Genomic DNA, 25,773 nt, shown 5'->3' with positions numbered 1-25,773 from the left:
TTAAAACTATTCTAGGTAGAAGAATACATGTTCACTTTTAGTGAACAAGAGCATGTTCCCAAACTCAATTTTGGGTCGCCCGCCTTTCACCCCAAACCATCAACAACATAACTTCTTTGCCCTCTCGCCAACTCTTTATTCACACCAGCAGCTTATAGATGCACAGTTTAACTTTCAGAATACAGAGTAAGTACAGTGATATTTTGGTCCATATCATTTATAAATTTTGTTTTCTACTTGACAGAAGCCCTTTTCATATGAAACATTTGAAGTTAAAATGTCATTGTCTTGTTTTCTTTTGGTCAGTGAAATATTTAGTTTTTATGAAATTGGTTCTTTGTTTTTAAGGTAAAAGTGTTTATTACTACTGTTTTTTATGTGTTTTTGGTAGCTTGTCAAGAGCTGTGTCTTTACAGCAGTTGACGTATGGAAATGTCAGTCCAATACAGACCTCAACATCTCCATTATTTCGAGGAAGGAAGTAAGTACTTCTTAATTTTAGAAGAAGAGTTGGGATTTCTCAGAACTGTAGATCAGTGTTTCTTATATTAAGATTGGATGGGTACTATGCCCTAAATTTTATTTTCTGGAACCTGTGTGATCAGTCCTATCAGAGAATTTTAAAACTTCTATTATATATTTAAGAAAATTTAGGGATGTTTTTGTTGATTTATTCCTGACACTGCAAATTTTAGATGGAATGAAGCTATATTTCTTCAGAATACTACTTTGAATTAAAATATTAACTAAATTAGGCAGTTTTCTGTATTAGTTTGCTGGGGCTACCATAACAAAGCACAACAGCAACAGAAATTTATTTTCTCACAATTCTGGAGGCCAGAGGTCTGAAAGATCAAGGTCCAGGCAGGTTTGGTTTCTATTGAGGCCTCACTCCTTGGTTTGTAGATGACTGCTTTCTCTGTGTCCTACATGGTCATTTCTCTGTGTTTTGTGTGTCCTAATTTCCTCTTCATCTGAGGACACGAGTCATACTGGATTAGGGCCCACTTGAATGACACCACTGTAATGTTTTTAAAGGCCAAATGTCCAAAACTACATTTTGAGGTACTGGGAATTAGGGCTAAACTGTAAGAATTTTGAGGGTACACAGCTCAGCCCATAATACCTTCTTTACAATAAAGTTTACTATTGATTTATCTCAATCTTACACAGGTAAGGTTCCATAATAACTATTGTTTTAGTAAAAATTTCTACATGACTTAAAGCTTTCTATAGAGAAATCAGAATCAGTTAATCTTAACCAATTAAAAGAAATGGATGTATCACAAAGTCATTGTAATAGAACTTTAGAGATGATTATTAAAATAAAATTTGGCAGTACTGGCAAGATACTACTATTTAAAGCCTATGTAGTTATTCCATATCTTTATGTCCAATTTAAAATAACACTAGCTAAGAAATAATTGGTCACTAAATTGGCACTGTTGTTAGGACTTTACAAATAATTTAAGTTTCACAACACTCTATGAGGTATGTTACTTCTCTTCTTTTGAGAAAGATGAAGCATACAGAGGCTAAGCAACTAGTTATTCAGGTGGAAGCATACTGGGATTTGAACCCAGGTGGTCTGGCTCTAGATCCTCTGCTTAGAAGCACTGTGAGTTGTACTCAGAGTTGTTGTGGAAAGCTATATAATGATCCTAAAAGTATTGACTTTATTCAGATTTTAATATTTTTGAAGTTATCTGATAGCTAACTTGTGAATCACAAATGAAAGTTAATACCATTGGCTCATGGTTACACATATTTTAAAAACTAAAATTGGCATTCTCAGTAGAAGCTATCCAGCATATAGAGCTACATCACTTTTATGTTAAAAGATCTTAAATATACTCTTACGTTGTTAGCACTGTATATTTTTACTAGAGTAGGAGTTCCACTTATTTCGTGGATCAAGGAGTGAGGAATTCGTGTAATCCTAAAGGAGTGTTATAATAAAAACCTTCAAGTGGCTACGACCCATGGAATTTTAGAGCTTAAGGGAACCCAGACCATTTCCCGTTGCCTAAAGTGTTATCTGTATGAACAACTTAATGTATCAATGAAGTATTTTTTTAAACAAATAATTATTTTTATTTCCTTTTGCTTTTTGATTTTGAAAATTTTATGCCTTCAGAAAAATTTGAAGAGTAGTACAATAAACCCCTGTATGCTATTTTCCTGGATTCATTAAAGTTGTGCTACATTTATTTATTTATTTATTGCCTCTTTTTCTCTCTACTCCTTCTTTTTTTCTGGACCATATGAAAAAGCTGTAGACATCACTTCAGTGTGTTCCTCCTAAGAACAAGGATATTCTCCTATATAACCAAAATGTGTTTTTCATGCCCAAGAAATTTAACATTAAGACTTTACTGTTATCTGAAATACAGTTAGTTTCCATATTTCTTTAGTAGTTCATTGTCTTCATAACTTTTTAATATGATCTTTCCAACTGATGAGCCAGAACACAGGTGGACTTAAAGATCTTTTAAATACACACAAACATAAACACACGAGATATTTTTTAAGATTTTATTTTTAAATAATCTCTACACCCATTATGGGGCTTGAACTCACAATCTAGAGATCAAGAGTTTCACACTTTCCTGACAGCCAGGTGCCTCTTAAAGAGCATTTTAAAATATAGACACTCAGTTCACTTACTTACTCTCCCTTTGTTAGAATTTGGGTTTTTATTGTTAGTAATATGTGAAGAGAAGTTTTCCTACAAAGTTTTCACTTGTGAGGTAAAACATTGAGATAGTTCAAATGTAGGAGATTAATTTTTTTATATGCATTGTTACTATTCATTTTTCCTAAGGTATTTTTTAAGGGATCTTTTGTGCCTATAATAAATATTTAAAGATTCATAGAGAACTAATAATGTGGCCTTGCTGAAAAGAGTCGTTAATGGTATTTGTTATTTATATATTTGTAATTGTTTTCTGTTTGTTATTAGACAGTTATAGCTTTAATCACTAAGGTATATTGCTTGTTTTCAGGAGATTAAGCGATGAAAAAAACCTTCCTCTTGACGGTAAACGGCAACGTTTCCATTCACCCCACCAAGAGCCAACTATAGTTAACCACATAGTGCCTTTATCAGGTGAAAGAAGATACTCAATGCCGCCATTGTTTCATACACACTATGTACCAGATATAGTCAGATGTGTTCCACCTTTTCGAGAAATACCATTTTTAGAACCTAGAGAAATCCCACTGCCCGAGGCCAAAGATAAGGTAATAATAATGTAGATTTTAGTTTTTTGGGAAGTTTATAATGCATTAAAAACACCAGAAATACCTAATGTTTTGGATTAAGTTGAATATGCCTTTTTTGCTTTGTTTATTTAACACAGTTTTCTGTCTAAATTTGATTTTTTAAATTTTTTGTTAGCTGTTCTTTTATGGAAGTGCAGCTTTCATGTCAGGAAATCAGATTTTTTCTGATTCATAAAAGTCTGGATTAGGGCTCAGAACATTCAATTTCTTAGTTTAGAGTACTCTGTTTTTACTTATTTTTATTGTAGAAAAATACGTTTTCATATGGTTATTGTAATAAAGTGTCAAAAAGAATTTTCTTTTGGGATATTTGTGTTATGAGGTTTTTGAATGTCAAAAATCAGAGTTCAGAAGTCACTGAGAAATCAATACATTCAGAGTGATATGACAAAGAAAGATTTATCTGAAATATTATTTGTGAAGAGTATTTTAAACAAATGAAGCTATTTAATAATTATTTTAAAAATGACATTATCAGCACTGGGGAGCCATGTGTTATTTAAACACTAATATTAGAAGCAAATCCAGCCCCCTGACCAAAAAAAATCTACGTAATTTGTAAGAGTTTATAACATAAATGTCTGCATTCTCTTAGCTTGTCTATGGCTTATATTTGCTATTTTTGCATTTTCAAAGCTGCTCCATTTTTGAGAAATAGGACATTTGTAGGCTGAGGAGAATGATCCTGAAAAGTATAGTGACTTTGTTTTACTCATCTTTGGGTTCCTAGCAACCAGCATAGGTCTGGAATATAGTAAGTGTGCAAAAAATGTTGGGTCAAAAAGGAATGCTTGCTTCATTCTTCATTTGTGCTGCTTTTTGTTCCTTTATCATTCTTTTTTTCTTTGAGAGAGAGCTGTCATGAAATTCGCTCTTCTTAGGTGTATGATTCAGTGATTTTTAGTATATTTGCAAATTTCTACAACTATCACCACTATCTAATTCTAGTATGTTTTCATCATCCCCAGAAGAAGTCTTGTACTTAGTAGCAGTCCCTTCCCCATTCCTTACCTTCTCACCCTACCTGCCTGCCTCTGGCAACCACCAATTGATTTTTTTATTTCTGGATTTACTTATTCTGGACATTTCATGTAAATGGAATCATACATTATGTTGTCTTGCTTTTTTTTTTTCACTTAGCATATTTTCAAGGTTCTGCATGTGGCACGTTTCAGTTCTTTGTCTCTTTTTATAGTTAAATAATACTCTATTGTATTGATATAGCCTATTTTGTTTATGCATTCATCAGTTGATCAACTTTGGGGCTGTTTTAGTCTTGGACTATTCTGAATAATGCCACTATGAAAATTTGTGTACAAGTTTTTGTGTGGACATATTTTCATTTCCCTTGGGTATACACCTAGAAGTGAAGTTGGGTTAATGTGGTAACTCTATGTATAACTTTTTGAGGAACTGCCAAAGTGTTTTCTAAAGTGGCTACACCATTTTACTTTCTCACCAGCAGTGCATAAGTGTTCCAGTTTTTCTGCATCCTTGCCAGCATTCATTGTTGTCTTTTTGATTATAGCTATCCTGGTGGGTATGAAATGGTATCTCATTGGGATTTTGATTTCCATTTTGCTAATGACTAATGATGTTAGTCATCTTTTCATTTGCATATTGGCCATTTGTGTATATTCTTTGAGTAACTGTCTATTCAGATCTTTTGCCCATTTTTAATTGGGTTTTTTATATTTTATTGTTGAGTTGTAACGAGTCCTTTATATATTCTCAGTATTAGGCCTTTATCAGGTATATGATTTGCAGATATATTCTCCCATTCTGTTGTTTGTCTTTTTCCTTTCTTGTTGGTGTCCTTCAAAACACAAAAGCTTTTCATTTTAATGAAGTCCAATTTATCTGTTTTTCTTTGGTTGCTGAGCATTTGGTGTTGTATATAAGAAACCATTGCCTGATCCAGTGTCACAAAGATTAATGTCTGTGTGTTATTCTAAGAGTTTTATAGTTTAGCTCTTAGATTTAGGTCTTCGGTCCATTTTGACTTAATTTTTATATGATATGAAGTAGGGGTCCAGTTTCATTCTTTTGTTTAGTCCATTTGTCCCAGCACTACTTATTAAAAAGGGTCTGTCATTCTTTTGTTATTATAAAGTAGGAAAGCAGTTAGGCAAAACCAGGAGGAGGGAGGAAGAGGCAAAATAAAATGGAAAAGACTACTTGAGAAGTTTTGGTACTGTTTCTCCCCCTACCCCCAGCCCCCCATTCTTTCTCCTTTCTTTGCTTTTTCATTTTAAAGAAACTCTTGTAATGCTATAATATGAAAGCCTGTGCTGTAAATCAAATCAGACCAATTCTTTGAGGGAATGTATAAGAATTTTTTACTATATGTGGGTTTTTAATGTATGTATGCAGGCTCATTTTTTATGGAATTTATAAGTATTGAAGCTTTCTGTATTTTTGCATGTATTTATATGTTTAATAGTTAACTGTTAGAACTAACTAAATAACTGCTAGTTCTGCATATAGACTAAATATATGTTGTTTTAGTAAATTTAATAACATATTAGTCAGTATATATCATCTAGTAAAGTATAGTTCCTTATCAGTTAACTTTTTCTTTGCTTGATAGCATAGGAAAAATTTCTCTTAAATCTTATGTTTTTGGAGTAAGCGTTTATTTCAGAAAGGTAAAGATACATTTCGTTGTTAAGCCAATTTCTTTGAGTGCTACTATCTACTTGCTTAGTTGTAGGAAAAAGAAGGCAAGCAATTGGTTCTGTGTTCATTCTTTAAGCGAACACTTGTAAAGAAAACTAACATTTATTGATGTCTTTTCTCTTCTAGGCATTCTACATATGTTATGTCATTTAGTCTTTTCAACAACCCTATGACATGGATATTATCCTAATTTTACTGAGGCTCAGAAAGCTAAATAACTTGCTCAAGGTCACAGCTAGTAAGTGACACAACCAAGATTTGACCCTTATCTCTGATAATACAAAAAGAAGGAACCTAAGGTGCTTAAAATCAGGGTTAGGGAGGTGACATTCTTAGAACTGACTGTAATACCAGGTAATCTGTTATGGTGATAGCTAATATTAATAAGTATCTTTTTTTGCCAGCAGTGTGCTCAATGATTTGTATTGTTTACCTCTGTTTACCTCTGCTACAGTGTGAAGTGGATGGGAGCTTCAGTGTGAGATAGAAATGGGGTAGTGATTTTGGGCCTTGAATGCACAGTAGAATGCCGTAGAAGTTTTTTGAGTAGAAGAATAACACAATCAGATTGGTATTTTGGAGAAGATAGTTCTTGTGGTATAGTGGAGTTGAGCTTGGAATAAGGAGGCCCTGGAAGATGGATGATTATTACCTTGAAGGCTATTAAATTCATTCAGATGAGATGTGCTGATGCTTTCAGTTATGGCATACGGTTGTGAGAAAGATGTGAGAGACCATGAATAAGGACAATTGGTAGAATGTGTGGAATCATTGAATATAGGGAAAAGAGAGTGGGACATTTGTGACTCCAGTGATTTGATTTTGGACTACTAACAGAGATAAGGAATACGGATTTTGGGTATAAAATTAATTGAGGGACTAGTCAAGAACTATTTGGAATTGTGGTAAGCTTTGTAATTTTTGTGCCCTTGAGGAAGCTTGTATTCTGCATATTGCACACTAAGAATATAGGGCTATGGGAAAACAGAGCTGGAGTAGGCTACTCAAAACCTAAACAATTTTGTAACCAGAACACTATCAAGAGTAATAATTGATACCTTGGGAAGTAACTTGGTCAGACCGGGTAGGCGGCTTAGTATGGCTGGATGCTGCTGCAGGGTATATTAAAAATGTGTGAAATAGAGTTGAGATATTGCCTTGTGATGGGCATTGAGACAAGGCAGTTAAAGGTGGAGCTCTGAGTCAGTGAGGCTGCTGTTAGTAGACACAGAAGGAAATACATCAGCAGAGAGCTGTTTGAGGCTGACAGGATGCTTTATTGAGTGGGAACCGTCAATTTAGTGGGAACCCAAATAGGTGGGAACTTATTTTTAGTTGTGTTAGATCTGTAAGGATTCCTACCTGTGCAGCAGCCAAACTAAGGAATTCCTTTTTTTTTCTTCATGGTTATGATGTATAATTTCAGCTCCATGTACAAATTAACTCAACAAACGTTGAATTGATACTGTTCACTTACTTACCAATTGTCTGTAAGTTAATTGGTATTGTAGAAAAATATGTTGTAGTTGAATTGGCAGTATATATTTCAGAAGCAAAGCGGGGACAGAGATGGGAATCCTGAAGTCACCTGTAATAAAAGTAACAATTGAAACACTCGGGAGTAGAGATTCTGTTTTTATTTATTATTCAGCAAATACTTGTGACTGCTGTTATCTATATGCTACAGTGTTCTATCACAGTGTTGTGCTAAATATACATGATCACAGTCTCTTTACCATATACATATACTGTAGTGAAAGAATAGTCATTCAAGTATATTTGTAAGTGCAGTGAAGGAAAATTGCAATGCTGAGAGAATGTTTTTGAGGTCAGGGATGGTCATGTTTTGGCTGGTAACGTTTTAGCTGAGATCTGAAGGATGAGTAGGGGTTAACTAGTGAAAGTGTGGTGGGGTTGGAGAGAATGCTTCAGAGAGAAGGAACAGTATCTTCGAGGTTCCTCCTATAGAGGGGAACATGGAGTAAGCAAGGAACTGAAAGAAGGCCAAGGTGGTTGGAGTTTGGTTGATTAGGGGAAAGTGGCGGAAGTGTGGTAGGGGAAGTGGGAAGAGGGCCAAAAACTAATATGTTATTTTGGTGTTCAGCCCAAGAGCAGTGGTAAACTACAGAATTGCCTCTGGTTGAGAATAACTAGATTAGATAGAGAAGAGGGTACTGAGGATTACTTCTAAGTTTTAGGCTTCTCTGTGGATTCATGGTAGGATCATTCACTGAGGTGGAACAAAATGGAGGAGCAGCAGTATTTATGTGTGTTTGTGTTTAATAAGAATTGGAGGATAAGCAGGGGCCTCATGAAGTCTGGACATGTCTTTATCATGCATTTGAAATATCAAATTAGATATTAGAGATGAAAGTTTTATATTATAGATCTGGAATTCACATCAAAGATACTGACCAGCAATGTATGTTTGGTCATCATTGGCATATAGATGGTAATTGAAGCCAGGAGGATGGATATGATTGTTCAGGGAGAAAAAAGAGCCTGGATTCAAGACTAAAATAGTTTGTGGAAAGAATGGGAAAGCAGAAATGGAAATTAAAAGCATATATACAACTGTTTGGGGGATGTTTTGCTGTAAAGGGGAGGGGCTAAAGATGTGAAATTAGAACAGAGATTTTTTTAAGTTTGAAGAAACTTCAACCACATATAAATGTTTATGGGAAAGATTTAGTGGAGAGAGAAGAGATTAACCACTCTGCAAACAGAAGAACAATCATAGTAAGATTCCTCAGAAGGTAGAAGGGGCATGGATCCTGCTTATAGGTAGAGTAATTGGCTTTAGGTAAGAGGAAAGCTTTTTGGAATTGGAGGATAGGAAGGGAAGACAGGTATAGATAACGAGGAAGTTTGTAGGTATGATACGGAGAAGTTAATGTGGAGTTCCCATAGTTGAGTGGCTTCCCCTGTTTTCTTTCTGAGTTACTGTGCAAGGTCATTTATTACGAGTGGGGAGAATGAAGTGGGATGTCCAAGGTTTGAGAATGGTGGAGGTTTGAAATAGCATTGGCTAAGTGCAGGAAATCAAGCTGTGACCAGAGAAATAGAATGGAGAACTTGAAACAGTACTTGCTATACGGTGTAGATGACTGACTGATCTAAGATTGGTAATAATAAATTTATTGTAATTAATATTATATCAGTCAACTGGTTCAGCCAGCTCCAAGGAAAGATTTTGTTAGTAAAAGCTTTTTTGAAACTTTATATTCTTCCTTTTGAAACCTAAAGATTTAAGATTCATTTAAAATGAATACCCTCTGAGTTTACTTTTTTCTTCCATTTTAAAATCTTTTGTCTGTTTTTCAAGTTGCTGTTTTAACAAACAACTCTTTAAGTAAGATATCTGAATTACCTTTCTGAATTAACTTTTATTTCACTCTAGCTTTTAGGTGAATATATGGTTGCCTGGACAAAAAAGAGGCTGTAGAGGAATCAAGAGTTAATCAAGCTCCTGAATTCTATCTATTATAACTGTTCTTTGGAAATTCTGGTTAGTTTGAAGATACTATGTGAATTGAAATAATTGATTTTGAATTTTTAGTTGAGATGAGGTTAGGCTGAGGTATTCTTGGTATTGATTGTAAAATAAAAAGATGATTATGAATGAATTACTTAAGTTTCTTGTATAATGTTAAATTTTGGAAAGGAGAAAATTTTATGGATCCTCTTGGCACCCTTGGAGTAACAGCTTAGGGACAGTTACAGATCTCTTAGAGGTTCTATCTTTAAAAAATTTTTAAAAAATGTTTCATTATTTTACTTATTTAGAAACAAATTTAAAAAGGGGATAAAATGTTTGTAAAGTGCTAGCTTACTGAATTTCAAATACAGTTGGCCCTTGAACATCACAGTGATGAGGGGATCCAGCCTCCTATTCAGTTGAAAATCTTTGTATAATTTTTGACACCCAAAAAACTTCTCTTAGCCTACTGTATGTATGTGTTTTAGGTACTGCATTCTTATCCAACTGAGCCACCCATAACCAGGCGCCCATATTAAGTACTGCATTCTTAAAGTAAGCTGGACAACAAATGTTAAAATCATATGAAAGAAAATACACTTACAGTACTATACTGTATTCATTGAAAAAAGTCTAAGTGGACCTGTGCATTTCAAACCTGTGTTGTTCAAAGGTCAACTGTAGTTAAAATGTGTATGCACACATCTACCTACCTCATTTTTTCCCAGCTTTTTTGAAATGTGAATGACAAAAATTGTATATATTTAAGGTGTATACTATAATGTCTATAAATTGTGAAATGAATACCATAATCAAGCTAATGTCCTTCACCTCACTTAGTTACCATATTTTTTTGTGGTGAGAACAACTAAAATCTACTCTTTTAGCTAATTTCAGGTATATATAATACATTATTATTAGTTAAAGTCAACATATTATACATTGTATTTCTGGAACTATCTTAGAACTGCAAGTTTGTATGCTTTGACCAACATCACCCCATTTCCCCCTTACTTCCCAGCTCCTGATAATTACCATTCTACTCTCTACTTATTTATTTGACTTTTTAAGATTTAAGATAAGTGAGATCATGCAGTATTTCTATGTCTAGTTTATTTTATTTAGCTTAATGTCTTCCAGGTTTGTCCATGTTGCAAATGGCCGAATTTCCTTCTTTGTAGGGCCAAGTAATATTCCATTGTCTGTGTATATGTGTGGGTATGTATGTATATTGTATATGGGTATATGAATGTGTATGGGTGTTTATATGTATATATACCACATTTTCTTTATTCATTTATCCGCTGACAGACCTTTAGGATGTTTCCATATCTTGGCTACTGTGTTTATTTTTTTATTTTTTTAAAAGATTTTATTTATTTATTTGCCAGAGAAAGAGCACAAGCAGATGGAGAGATAGGGAGAGGGAAAAGCAGGCTGTCCGCTTAGCAGGGAGCCCAATGTGGGACTTGATCCCAGGACCCCTGGATAATGACCCGAGCTGAAGGCAGACGCTTAACAGACTGAGCATCCCAGGTGTCCCTTGCTACTGTGTTTAATGCTGCAGTGAACATGGAAGTGCAGATACTGCTTTTGAGATAGTGATCTTATTTCTTTTGAATATATACCCAGAATTGCTAGAATATATACCCGGAATTGCTGGATCATATGGTAGTTCTATTTTTAATTTTTTGAGGAGCCTTCATATTACTGTTTTCCAATGTGATTGTAATATCATAATGTGAATGTAAAATTTACATTTTCACCAACAGTGTAGAAGGGTTTCCTTTTCCTCCGTATTGTTGTCAATACTTGTTATCTTTAACTTTTTGATAATAACATTTTAACAAGGGTAAGATGATACCTCATTGTGGATTTTATTTGCATTTCCCTGATGATCAGTAATGTTAAACATCTTTTCAGGTGCTTGTTGGCATTTGTGTATCTTCTTCAGAAGAATGTTTGTTCACGTCCTTCACACATTTTTAAATTGATTGCTGTTGAGTCATATGAGTTTCTTAGATATTTTGGATTTTAACTCCTTATTGGATCTGTTGTTTGCGAATATATTCTCCAATTCTGTAGGTTCCTTTTTCAGTTTGTTGACTGTTTTTTAGCTGTGCAGAATTTTTTTACTTAGAGGTAGTTTCACTGGTTGATTTTAGCTTTTCTTGCCTGTGGTTTTAGTGTCAGGTCCAAAAACATCATTGCAAGACCACGGTCAAGGAGCTTTTACCCTGTGCTTTCTAAAGAGTTCTACAGTTTCAGGTCTTACTTTTAAATATTTAAACCACCACTTTGGGTTGATTTTTTTGTATGATGTAAGATAAGGGTCCAGTTTCATTCTTCTACATGTAGATAACCCAGTTTGCCCAACACTGTTGAAGAATATCCTTTTTGTGTAGTCTCTCCATTGTGTAGTTTTGGCACCTTTGTCAAAGGTAAGTTAACTGTGTATATATACGGGTTTATTTCTGGGCTCTGTAGTGGTTTGTATGTCTGTTTTTATGCCTGTACCGTACTATTTTGATTATCATAGTTTTGTAATATAATTTGAAGTCAGGCGTGTGATGCTTCCTTTGTTGTTCTTGCTCAAGATTGCTGTAGTTTTTCTGGGTTATTTGTGATTCTATAGGACTTTTACCAATGCTGTTTCTGTGACAAATGCCATTGGCGTTTTCATAGGGATGCATTAAATCTGTAGATTGATTTGTACTTTTTAACAATTTTAACAATTTTAATTCTTCCAATCCATGAATGTGGGATACCTTTCATTTTATTTGTTGTCCTGAATTTCTTTTTTTTGTCAATATTTTATAGTTTTCATTGTAGAGGTCTTTCACCTCCTTGTTTCACCTCCTTGTTTAAATTTATTCTTACGGCTCTATCTTTATAATGTATGTGTCAGAAAAGTTTGAAAAGTACTAAGGTGTATTTTTCTGTAGAAAATCTAGGCCAGGACTCTGCAGAACAGGTCCTCAAGTGAAAGATTGTTTTGTTTTTCCATTCTCCTTTTATTTCTTGGTCAAGTTCTGTAATAATACATGCCTAAAAGCAATCAGACTTAAGGGAAAGAAATCAGTAATTCAAACGGCCTAATCAGTATGCCATTTTATAAATTAAGAAGACTCTGCTCTATACAAAAACATAATAATTTAACAAACTAATAAGGAGTGTGTTGTTTTTGGCATGGCATTTTCCTGATTCTGTTTTATTTTAGCTAATTTTAAGAGAAAGGGAATTTAGCATCAAAAATGAATTTAAACTTTTATTACATTTCTAGCTTTATTTTTCCAGATATATATTTTTTGTATATAACAAAGATTATGGCAATCTTTGTTGCCTGAGGGGAGAGAACAGGAGAGAGCCTGAGGAATTGCCAGTTTTTTTTTGAAATGTTTATGAATTCATAACTAGTGTATTTTGTACCATATTTAATTTTATTGGCTCTGGTCTTTGAAAGCTCATTACAGAGTTATGTTTGTTGTTTCAGGTAGCACTTACATTTAGTCAAAAACCTGTTACTGTTTTCATATAGTATGTAATCAGGTCTTGGTAATCCTAGGTGAAAGATTTTTTTCACTTTCTTTTATGTGGGTACACAGCTAGCACAGACAGATGTAGAAGCTGCTGGTGACATGTAAAAGTTATACCTTAAGCTTTATTTATTGACACATTTAAAAACTTTCCTGAATTTCAGTCTATACATGTCCTTAATGGCTCGTGTTGACCCAAGACAGAAACTTCATTGGTAATTTCTTTGAGCCTGACTTTGAAGACAGGTTACAATATTTTTTAGGAAAAATGAATGTTTATATTTGGAAGGAACACTTATTTTAGTATTTTATATGGAGGTGAGACTTTTGTACAGTTTTGAACAGATGCAACTTTCACTTATAGTGAGAAAGAGATACGTTCTACAAGTACTTTTAAATTAAAGTAATAGACTTTGGGAGGTGGCCTAAACAGGTAGTATTGTAGACATTGAAACAACTATAAGAATAATCTATTTTATGAATACTTTGTTGGAGTAATTTTTTAAATCAACATGGGAAATATATACTTCTGAGTGAAACAAAAGCAATTAAAGAAAGTTCCTAAAGTGCTGTTACTCATAGTCACCTTTGTATTACATACATGATTTGAATATTTGATGACTGATACTTATTAGCCGAGGAGAATTCATATCATACATTCCGTCCCCCTCTGAATTAGAAGAACGTTGAGCCATCTTCTGAAATATTTCTCTAAACTTAAGTAGTAGAAGTCATATTTCAGCATGTATGTACTTATATTTTGCGTTTTATTTCATTTGTACTCTATATTCTATATGGTGTCTGTTCTAGGATGCAGGAACACAATTTGATAATGTGAATCCCGAAGTAAATAGCTAGATAGTGAGGAGAATTCTTTTGTATAGAAACCTGTTAGTTCTCCATTATAGCAGTACTTGAAAGAGAAGAAATGTTTCCATGAATGTAAAAAAAGGGAAAGGAGTAAGTGTATAGAATTTTATATTTTTCACATAATCATAAATTTTTTGTATAAGGATGTTTCTATATGGATATCATTCGGATGAAAGAACTTCCTAAATATGAGCACTGTTATGAAGAAATTTCTTTTTGCTACCTAAGAAAAGTAGTCATATGTAGGATAGTATCTACTAGGATAGTCATATGTAGGATAGTTCTAGGATTGTATTGATCTGCCTAACTGATTCTCTAGATCATGGGATTGGCAAAACTTTTTCTATAAGGGCCAACTAGTAAATATTTTAGACATAATGGGGTATGTGGGGTTCTTCTGTTAAATATTCTTTTTTCTTTCTTTCTGAAACAATGCTTAAAAAATATAAAAATTATTTTGTTACTGCCTCTGCACAACAGTCCAGGGACAGTATTTGGCTTATAGGCTCTAGTTTGCTAGTTCTGCAAATGAATAAAACTCAGGTTCAAGTGTTATTTAAGATTTTATATTAACCACTTTACTGGCAACTTCTTTCAAATCTTTTATAAACTTGGATGCTTTTAAAAAGTTTTTTTTTTTTTAAAGATTTTATTTATTTATTTGACAGAGATCACAGGTAGGCAGAGAGGCAGGCAGAGAGAGAGGAGGAAGCCGGCGCCCTGCTGAGCAGAGAGCCCGATATGGGGCTCGATCCCAGGACTCTGATCATGACCCAAGCCCAAGGCAGAGGCTTTAACCCACTGAGCCACCCAGGCGCCCCTTTTAAAAAGGTTTTTATGGAAAATATAGAATATAGTGACATAAATCTTCATATCACTGAGCTTTGAAAACTACCAACATAACTATGAATTTTGTTTCATCCATACCTGTCTCCCTCATTAGTGTGAAGGACATGAAAGGTATATTATATTCATGAATATTTCAGCATTTTTTGTTATCTTTTTAACCCACTGAGCCACCCAGGCACCCCATTTTTTGTTATCTTTTTAATCTATCCTTTTGCTTATGCTGTACTTTTCTTTCTTGTTTACTGTAACTGTTACGGTGAATAAGGCAAATTCTCCCAACTTTCTTCTTCCCTTTTTTTTTTTTTTTTTTCTATTCTTGGTCTTTTGTTTTTCAAATAAAATTTAAAATTACTTTCTCAACTTCTAGAAACAAACCTCCTGGGTATTTTAGTTTGTTTTGATGGTATTGACTCTAATTTCAGGAGCATTAACATCTTAACAATAGTTACCTGATCCATGAACATGGTATAGCTCTGCATTTATTTAGATTTTTAATTTCCCACATCAATACTTAGTAATAAGTATACAAGTTTTATATATCTTTTGTAAATATATTTCTAAATACTTACTGTTTTTTTGCTGTTTTTGATAAGTATTTAATATGTAGATTTCCAAATTTTTTTGTTAGTACTTGTATATATGCTTTATAGTCACTTATCTTTTTGGAAAATTAAAACATAAGAGAAAGCTCTGGCTTGATATGCTGTGTTTAAATTTCCAGTAGTTTTGTTGACAGGTCTTTATGGTGTGCTTTATTATCTGTAGGAGTGTTATTGTATTCTCAGTTTTCTTACAAAAACTTTGTGTGAAGGGTGCTTGGGTGGCTCAGATGGTTGGGCATCTGCTTTGAGTTCAGGTTATGATCTCCAGCTCCTGGGATTGAGCCTCATGTTGGGCTCCCAGCTTAGCAGGGAGTCTGCTGCTCGTTCTCAGCCTGCTTCTCCCCCTGGTCAAGCTCTCTCTCTGTATCTCTCTGTCTCAAATGAATATATAAAATCTTTTAAAAATAAAGCAAGAGAAGAAAACAAACAAAAAAACAAAAACCCAAAAAGACAAAAATGACAAAGAATTGACCAGAGTCCTTTTTAGGCATTATTTTTTTCTATCCTCTCATTTTCACCTTTCTTTCTGAGATACCAAAATTTGCATTTAACAAATACGAATAAAAGTGAGGTGACTTTTCCTGTACTAGTTTTAAATTAGAATGCTTGGGCAGACTAGCTTTCCTAGATATATGGCTTTAGGAATCCTCTTGTCTAGTTATGTAGTATTCAGAAATACACTTTCTGAGACCTTTTTTCTCCTTTCTCTTAACTTTTATCTGGACTAGGATTTTTCAGCATTTTGGGTCAGATAAACTTTGCCATGAGGGATTGTCCTATTCATTGTAGGCTATTTAGTGGCATCCTGGCCTCTCACTTGTAGATTCCAGTGACCACCCTGTGGCACATGTCTTCCCTCCAGTTAAAATAACTAAAAATGTTGCCAGATGTTGTCAGATACTCCTGGGAGTCAGAATCATTTTCATTCTGGACTGTGTTTTCTTTGCCCCTATGGCTCTCTACTGTTTAGTTTAGATTTCTCTTCCTGGTGGTTCCTGCTGGTGTGTTGCTCTAAGAAAGGAGCTTTCACTTTTGTTTCGAGATTTCTGATCTTTCTGTGATCCTCTTGCATTTACCTGTGAACTCTTGGGTATAGTCTATACAGCTCTCTCCCAGTTTTGGTTGCTGTTCTACTCTGAATTGGATTCCTCAATTTGAGGAGAGGGTCAGGAAGTAGTACTACCTATAGGCAGTTTGATTTCTGGATGGTCTGGCTTTGGGACTGTCCAAAATCTTTTTCCTTTTTTTCTTCTTAATGGGTCTTGCTGCTGTTTGGTCTTGCTATTGGTATTTGGTCCCAGTTGCTCATATTTTGGGGTTCGTGAGTAATATGTAATCATTTGTATTTGTTAGCCCTGTTTTATTTTATTTTGGTTTGGTTTTATATGTTTGTTTTATTCTGGTTGCTCTATTTTTGGAGGAAGGGTTATTAAAAACTATTAAAATAATAATGTTAAGTATATTAATATTGTTGTCAAAGGAATATTAAGAAATGATGTCTCTTTCATTGCCTAATTGCCCAGACTGCCTCTGCCTTCTTAAAATGTGTATTCTAAACATGACAAAATGTTCTGTTTACTTATTTTTTGTCAGTCTATTTAAAAATTCATTTTTTTAATTAAAAAAACTGTTTCTAATGAAGTACAGTTGACATATAATAATATATTAGTTTTAGGTGTATAATATAGTGATTTGACAATTATGTATGTTTGGAAATGCTCATAACATTAAGTGTAATTATTCTGTCACAATGTAAAGTTATAAGTTACATTATTATTGATTATGTTCCCTATGTCTCACCTTTCAAATCTATAACATAGTTATTTGTAACAAAATTTGTATCTCTTAATTGTTTACACCTATTTTGCCATTCCTCCACTTACTCCTTTTGACAACCACCACTTTGTTTATCATGTGTATGAGTCTGATTCTTTGTTTTGTCTGTTTTAAGAAAACATTTTAAATGATGAGTGAGAGTTGTGCCTGGTCATGGGGAAGGCCTAGAGAGGGAGAGGTTGAAAATGCAAGAGAGATCAGGAAAAACTGATGGAAGTATTTGTGCCCTGGAAGGGACCAGGAGGCTTGGTACAAAAGTATTGGTAGAAGTATTAACTTTGAACAGGGAAAGAGAACAGTTTGTCTGACAGAAGGGGTAAAGAGATGAGATTCATTCAGATGTGTTAGTTTGCAAAAAGTTTGCAGTTAGCAAGCTGATGAATGTTATATCTGCTATTTTCAATTTTCTTAGTAAACTTTATTAAAGTTATTTGCTAAAGAGAATAAGGTAAGTATAGGGGACTTGAGGAAAGAAGTAAAGATTTTAGAATGATGATGATGAAAAATGAAACCCTACCTCTAACCAGAGGTATGGAAGTCTCAATGATGCTAAGGACCAACCTTAGGCTAGGCTTTAAAATATTAAGTTGAAAGATACCAGTTTTGTGATTTAAAATTTTTTTTCAGTTTTATTTTCTGATGTAAGAGCTAAGGATTTTTCAGGACAGGTGTTAGACTGAGCATGACAAGGGAATAATGTTAAAGCATGATAAAAGAGGGTGGTTCAAAGGATGGACTTTGTGATATAGAATGGACAGGGAAGCAAATTATACCATTCAGGTGCTAATGAGCTGGGGAAAAAAGGGAGGATTCAGAGGACTCCAGGTCTATGTGGTTCTGGAGCAGGGGAGTAAAAGAGTAAGAATTGGATAAGAGATTGAAGCCAAGATAGTATATTGGAATTTAAAATATCAGTAGTCTGTTCTTTTTCATTGTAAAGGCCATGTTATGGCTGTGGGAGTTATGCTGATGAAAAATACTGAAGTAAGAGAAGTTCAGAAATGGTGGGAGTATGTTGAGATATCTAGCCCATTGTAGATGAGGAAATTAGCGTGATGAGGTTGAGAGTTGGGTTGTAGGGGAAAGTGTGAACCGGATAGGTAGATGAACAAGATCTCTATCTATAGATGGCAACAGGAAGACAGGGTTCAGGTCAGTACTCTAAAAATGGGGAAAGAGGGTGGTTTGCATGGGCAAGGACAATCAGGGGCTTTTCTTCTAAAAGTTTGTTAATATTTATTATTGGTGGTGTGAATATTGGGTTGGGCAAACTTCTTTTTTAAAGGGACAGATAGTAACTGTTTTAGACTTTGCCACTCATATGTTTCTGTTGCATACCTTTACTTGTTTTTTTTTATGACCTTTTAAAAATACAAAAACCATTCTTAGCTCATCTGCCTTCCCAAAACAGGCAGCAAGTGAAGATTAGTTTGCTGTGCCATGGGTTATACTCATTAAGAATTTTCAGTGATCAACTGTACTTTTCTGTGATTTATCAATGATACTTTGGAAAAGTTAGGAACTATTTCAGTTTTTAAGTAACTATTGAGTGACAGTAGTTTGGAAGGTGTTAAGGAGATAATAAATACTCATTTTTAAAATACTGTTGGTAGTGTTGTTTTATACTTCTTAGTATGATAATTACTTTAAATTTCTGAACAAAATTTTTGCTTTTTTTGTGGTGGATTCAAGTTGAGTCAGCAGATACTGGAGTTATTTGAAGCATGTCAGCAGCAAGTAAGTGATTTAAAGAAGAAAGAACTGTGTCGAACACAGCTACAGAGAGAAATTCAGCTGTTATTTCCACGTATGTTTCCCTATTTTGCATGCCCTTTTTATATGCATTCCTACTTTAAATTTTAAATAATACCTTATAATTCCATTCTGTTTCTCTAGAAAGCAGACTTTTTTTGGTTGGGTCCTCTTTAAATGGATTTGGTACCCGGAGCAGTGATGGTGATTTATGCTTAGTTGTTAAAGAAGAACCAGTAAGTAATGAAACATTTATTGCAATTGTTCTTTTTTTTTTTTCTTGTTCTATTTTTTTTTTTTAAAGATTTTATGTATTTGTTTGACAGAGATCACAAGTAGGCAGAGAGGCAGGCAGAGAGAGAGAAGAGCGGAGGAAGCATGCTCCCTGCTGAGCAGAGGGCTCTATCCCAGGACCCTGGGATCATGACCTGAGCCAAAGGCAGAGGCTTTAACCCACTGAGCCACCCAGGTGCCCCTGGAATCTATTTTTTAAAAAAAAGTCGTAGGAGGAAAAATTTTGTTTTGTTTTAATTAGTTCTTTGGATTCTCTGTTCATGGTAATTAAAGGAAAGCCAGGCAATGCTGCTTTTTCTTTTAAGGTGTGTGCACATACACAAATAAACATAACAGAGATTTAGCATTAATTTATTTTTAAGTTGTTGAAGCAAGGTGGCTTCACTGTGTTTGCTCCGCCTCTGTTTTGAAATGTCATTAGATTGGATATGTTGCCAGGATACAACAAGAAGAGTATGTGTCAGTATTATTTTGATATATTTGCTTTCCATTTGAATTATCAGTGATTCTATTTTTAATCTTTCTTTACCCTTTGAAAATGCTATAGGGTTTGGAGTTCTTGTTTTGGGAATACAAAAAGGGATTACACTGACTTTTTAAAAAAAAGACTTGTGATTGAATATATTTTTCTGTGGTATTTGGGGTTTGTTTCTTTTTATTTTTGTTTAGCAACCAAATTTTGTTATTTAGTTTTATATTTGAATTTCCTATTAATCGATAACTCTTGTTTGTCCTTAGTACCACAGCAGTTGGTGTTCACTAAGCTAACTTGAAGCAATCTCTTTAATATGCTGAGGTTTCTTCTGAATTACTAAAGATTAATTTAACTATAGTTTTAATATGCCTTATTACATGCCACCTCTTTGAAAACAAGAAAAAATCTACTGAATCGTAGTATGTATCTTTATTATTTTTATTTCATTAACAAAATTGGCTTCTAGTTACTACAAATCAGAAAGAGATCTATTTATTCCAGGAAAGAAACTGACACATTTCTAGGCTTTGAAATCATGTAAAGGAAAACTTTGAAAAAAAGCTTCAGAAATAATAAACATAGTGAAGAATCCTGGAGTTTTATTTATTTATTTATTTGACACTCTCAGAGAGAAATCACAAGTAGGCATAGAGGCAGGCAGAGAGGGGTGGGGGGAAGCAGGCTCTCTGCTGAGCAGAGAGCTCGATGCGGGGCTCGATCCCAGGACCCCGAGATCATGACCTGAGCCGAAGGCAGAGGCTTAACCCACTGAGCCACCCAGGCGCTCGAATACTGGAGTTTTAATTAAATCTTTCTCTCAGAGTTAGACTCTACTCAGCACCGTCTCACTAATACTCTTTTGTTCATATGTTTGAATCATGTTAGAACTTAGAGTGAGACACCATAGATTTGAACCTTATCCTTAAGAAGCTCATACTCTAGATAGGGAAATGTAACAAGTTATAGAAAGTTAAAATTCTGTTCTTTTTTTTTTTTCTTTCTTTCTTTCCTTTTTTTTTTTTTTTTTTAAATTTGAGGATTTTATTTGAGAAAGAAAGAGAGAGAGGTATCAGGAGTAAGGGGCAGGGGTAAAGGGAGAAGGAGAAGCAGACTCTTTGTTGAGCATGGAGCCTGGTATGGGGCTTAGTCCCAGGAACCCAGGATCATGACCTGAGCTGAAGGCTGACACTTCACCAACTGAGGCACCCAGGTGTCCTCTCTTTTGCTAGGAGAAGACTGTTTTATGTACATTTATATTAAAAAAATGACAAATAAGGCTGTTTTAATATTTTTAAAATTTTGCCTTAAGTTTATAATTAGGAATTGATTTAGGAATGTTGATGTGAAAGACAACATGTAAGTTGACATTCTCTATAATGTAATTAAATGTATATTAAAAAGAAAGGTCTACTCTGGTTTTTTTTTTTTTTTTTTTTGATTACAAACATTTAGAAAATAAAACACTAAATTTAGAAAGATAATGAAAAAACACTTTATTTTTAACTTTTCAGTGTTTTTTTCAGGTAAATCAGAAGACTGAAGCACGGCACATACTCACCTTAGTCCATAAACACTTCTGTACTAGACTTTGTAAGTCTCATATGCCTCAAGTTCATACGTCATCTGACATAATTATTTAATATGTCTTTCACTTTATTTTCTGGTAAGAGTTGTTTATCTGGTCACGATAGGTATAATATGGATCCTTTTTTTCAAATGAATTCTTTTTAACTCTTGATTAGAAAGATAACAGTTCTTTATTGAGTTTATTTGTAAGATAATCCCACAGCATGCACTGGGAATTCAAGTATATATAAGCTTCAGTTCTTTTTCTATTCAACAGGGAAAGCCAAAACATGAATATGAATAGCTGTAGTGCAAAGTACCTATGAAAAACCAAAAGAGTGATAGATAAAGTATTCATGTGGGGAAGTGAGAATTTCAACTGTTTTGCAGTGACGTGCAATTTACGACGTCACATTTTAAAAATAGGATCACTGAGCATGAAGCCCATAAATGAATTACTCCAACAAAAAGAAAAATTATTGACATAGGCCATTTATTACAAGATTTTATTCTTGATGAAGTGGGCTAAGCGGATTTTAATCCACATGTTAAGCCATCTCAAATAATTTATTTTAAATTTCCATGGAATATTGTGGACAGTGGAAGTCATTGTACCTATGTGATGTCGGAAAGGGCTGTGTCCATTTATTCAACAGATACTACTATGTGTCAGGCTTTGACCTGGAAAATACAAAGTGACCAGTTATTGCCCTGGACAAGTTCTGTTTTTGGTGAAGAATCAAGTGATTTATTTTAGTGGACTGGTAAAATAAAGGAGTAATTCATACCTTAAATGGATTTTCCACAGCTATTATTAGAATAATCTAAAACATGTTAAAACATGTCTTATATCTAAATAATATAAATAATAATAATAAATATAAATCATTATTTATGTATTTATTATATATTTATATAATATACTGTTTAAATATATCTGATAAAATATAAATATATTATATAATTTGTATATTTATATATAATTCATATTATATATTTTATATTTAATATATAATTATTTATATATTAAATGATATTAATTAAATTAAATTTTAAAATTAAATTAAATATAACTTAAATATGTATAATTTATATACTATAGAATATAAATGATATATAATATATAATTATATTAATGTATAATAATATAGTTTATATTATAAATAAAAATATATAATATAAAATAAGTAATATAATCTAAATAATCTAAAATAATGTTAAAAACAGAAGGGGCATTAGAAATCATCTAATTCATAGGTATTTTTGGTTGTTATTTTTTGTAGTTAAGGAGAATGATGATCAGTGGGTTTAGTAATTTGCCTGAGGAGCATAGTTGGTTTGTTGCTGTCAGAACCTGTACCTGGAACTTGGGACTTTTAACTCTTAATTTTATTTTTCATTGAACCTCATTGAATTCCTGCACACAAATTGTATTTGAAGCTTGACACATTTTATGATTTTGGTGGTAAAAGCATTGTAACAGTAAAGTTTTTCACTTTTAAGTCTGGTATTATGCTTTTCTTTAATTATGGCATTAGGAAATTTTTCCTTTGGGAAAAGTTAGCTGTTTGTTTTTTTAAAAATAATTTTCTATAGTTTCTTAATTTCATATAGTAGATCTGTATTATTTAAAAAATTATGAAGTTTAATGGAATAAAAATATGAATACATGTGTTTTTCCACTTAGAGATTATACTTACTTAAATGTATCACTACTCCATGTATCATGTTGTAGGCCTTTCCCATTAAAGACTGTTTATAAATAGGATTTTTATGGCTGCCATAATATTTTGCCTTGTGCTGTACCAGAATTTATCACCTTGATGCTAGTCTAGATATTTTTCATGTTTATAGTGCTGTGATGAATTTCTTTATGAATATTATTAGATATTAGATGACATTTCTGAATTTAAATATAAATCCCTGTAAATAGTATTGGAAATTTCAGTCTTAGAAGAATGCGATAGTGTCCTTCCTTTGCTTTCTTATCAAAGACTTTTACATTGTTTTGGTTTAGTAAAATACCATTTTTTAAAAATGTGCATTGGAACACTATGAATTTGAAAAACATTTACAGGTACTCACATTATCTTTTATCCTTCAGCTGGCTACATTGAGAGACCTCAGCTGATTCGAGCAAAAGTGCCGATTGTGAAGTTCAGGGATAAAGTCAGGTAAATAATTACTGAATTTTTGTTTTTCAGTTGCTTTAAATCATTTTTAGATGTTCTTTTAATGTAAATAATTAAGAAATATATGCTATAGTGTAATAGCTTATCTTTATCAATTTTTAGAACTGCTTGATTTGGTCTTTGAGATTTTTTTTTGGAATAGTCTGAGCAATTTTTTATGCTTAACTATACTTAGTTATTCTGCTTGACATTTCGAGTGTTTGAAACTATCTATTTAAAAAAATATATATTTAGTTATACATTTCACATTTATAAATGATCTCTTGCCTTTTGGAAATGTAGTCACTCTTCAGAATATATCTTAATTGATGAAATTTGTTGTGTATTTCAAAATTTGATGTGTATTTCTATCAAGGGGGTTGTTGTAAATGTAATTACATCTGTCGGTACATTCTACCAGCCTGGGTTCTGAAATTCTGATTGGATTTCTAATTAGCATTGAGATTGGAATCTTTTATATAATATCTGAACATAAAATGTAAATAGGTGTTGACTATTTCATTGGTTAAACAAGATGTGTTGTTTTCTAAAGAATAGATGGAATTGTGAATATTAGGTTTTCTAGTCCAGTTTTGTAAAAGTAATACTGAAATTCTTTATGTAAATATAAGTGCAAATATATACATGCTTGAACCTCATTATTCATGGATTCTTTTACGAATTTGCCTACTTGATGAAATTTATTTTGTAACCCTCCAAATTAATACCTGGAGCACTATCATGGTTATTTGTAGACATGTTCTGAGTGGAGAAAATTCCGAGTCACTCAATGCACAGGTTCCTAACTGAGGTTAAAGAATGTAACTCTTTGCCTTCTTGTTTCACCTTTTGTATTGTTAAATAATTATTCTTTTCACAGACCAGTTCAGTGCCATGTTTTTTACATTTTGATACTTTTTATGAGTGCCTTTGCTGTTTAAAATAGTACCCTGGCATAGTGCTGAGTTACTGTCTATTGTTTATGTATATAAAGCTGTGATGTGCCTTATGGAGGAAGTACATGTATTAGATATGCTTTGTTCAGGCATGAGTTACAGTGGGTTTGGCTATGAGTTCATTGTCAGTGAACAAGTTGTCTTTAAATGGAAACACATAAAAAAGTTATGTTTTGATCAATTGATGAAAATGTTTTGACTGAAGACTTGTGGAAACCTAACCTCTTATTTCCCCTAGGAGCAGTGGTTTTGTATTCATTAATTCAGTGTTTACAGTGCTGTTGTAGAGCATACCTACTCAAATAGTTAGAATTGACTGAATATGTATTTTTAATTTAATTTAATTTTATTATTATTTTTGGAATATATATATTTTAAACAAATTCTTAGATTTGGCTCATACCTTCCCCTCCATTCATCCAAATATCCATCCAATGTATAAATATTTATTGAATTTTTGCCAAATAAATAATGGTAGACTTCTCTAAAGCACTTTATAGGGAGATAAACTAAACATAAATAAAACTATTAGCTTATTATAATTTTTAAAAAATATACGATTGTAGTAATCATATAAAAATTTTATTCCTTTCCTTTTTCTACAAAAAAATTTTGTTTTTAATTAAACAATTTAAAAAATTGTTTAATTAAAAACAAAATTTTTTTAAGTAGGCTCCATACCAATGTGGGGCTTGAACTCACAACCCTAACATCAAGATGTTAGGGGTTGAGATGGAGAGTCAGATGTTTAACTGACTGAATCAGCCAGGTGCCTTCTCCTTCTCTCTTTTATTTTAAGTTTTAAATTTTAATTCCAGTATTGTTGACATACAGCTGTATTAGTTTCAGGTGTACAGTATAGTGATTCAACAACTCTGTGCATTTTTCAGTGCTGATCATAATAAATCTACTCTAATCCCCATCACCTATTTCACCCATTCCCCTACCCATCTACCCTCTGGTAACTATCTCTTTGTGCTCTATAGGTGAGACTCTTTTTCCTGGTTTGTCTTTCTCATTTGATTTTCCTTTGTTCATTTTTTTTTTTTATTTCACATGAGTGCAATTATATGGTATTTGTCTTTCTCTGATTGACTTAGTTCACTTGGTGTTATTATACTCTTGTAACTCCATCCATATTGTTGCAAATAAGATGTTTTTTTATGATTAATACTCCATTATGTATGTTTGTATATATATATATGTAGACACATATATGTGAGATCTATCTATGAATCTATGTAGATAGATAGGTATATCTCCAGTCATCTTTTGGTGAAAATTTTGTTTGCTTCCAAACTTGGCTATTATAAATTATGCTGTAAGTAGTATTGGGGTACATATATCCTTTCAAATTAGTGTTTTTGTATTCTTTTTATAAATGTCCAGTAATGTGATGTGATGACTGGATTATGGGGTAGTCC

General features: G+C 33.1%; 1 protein-coding gene across 14 annotated transcripts in view; it reads left to right on the top strand.

The window, feature by feature from the left end:
- Positions 1 to 25,773, top strand: part of TENT2 (terminal nucleotidyltransferase 2) — a 68,264-nt gene that overhangs the window by 7,942 nt on the left and 34,549 nt on the right. For 6 of the 14 annotated variants that reach the window (XM_082724788.1, XM_082724796.1, XM_082724794.1 and 3 more), the window contains 7 exons: positions 16 to 186; positions 392 to 481; positions 3,006 to 3,243; positions 18,828 to 18,942; positions 19,032 to 19,123; positions 21,168 to 21,246; positions 23,327 to 23,396. In XM_082724788.1, the coding sequence (XP_082580914.1) occupies positions 53 to 186; positions 392 to 481; positions 3,006 to 3,243; positions 18,828 to 18,942; positions 19,032 to 19,123; positions 21,168 to 21,246; positions 23,327 to 23,396 (818 nt within the window). In that variant the 5' untranslated portion in view covers positions 16 to 52. The remainder of the gene's footprint in view (positions 1 to 15; positions 187 to 391; positions 482 to 3,005; positions 3,244 to 18,827; positions 18,943 to 19,031; positions 19,124 to 21,167; positions 21,247 to 23,326; positions 23,397 to 25,773) is intronic. The other 8 variants (XM_082724799.1, XM_082724801.1, XM_082724800.1 and 5 more) reach the window with 3 other exon arrangements.

The sequence above is a fragment of the Mustela nivalis genome (genome assembly GCF_964662115.1).
Source record: "Mustela nivalis genome assembly, chromosome: 3".
Lineage (NCBI taxonomy): Eukaryota > Metazoa > Chordata > Mammalia > Carnivora > Mustelidae > Mustela > Mustela nivalis.
This window is presented reverse-complemented; position numbering and strand designations above follow the sequence as displayed.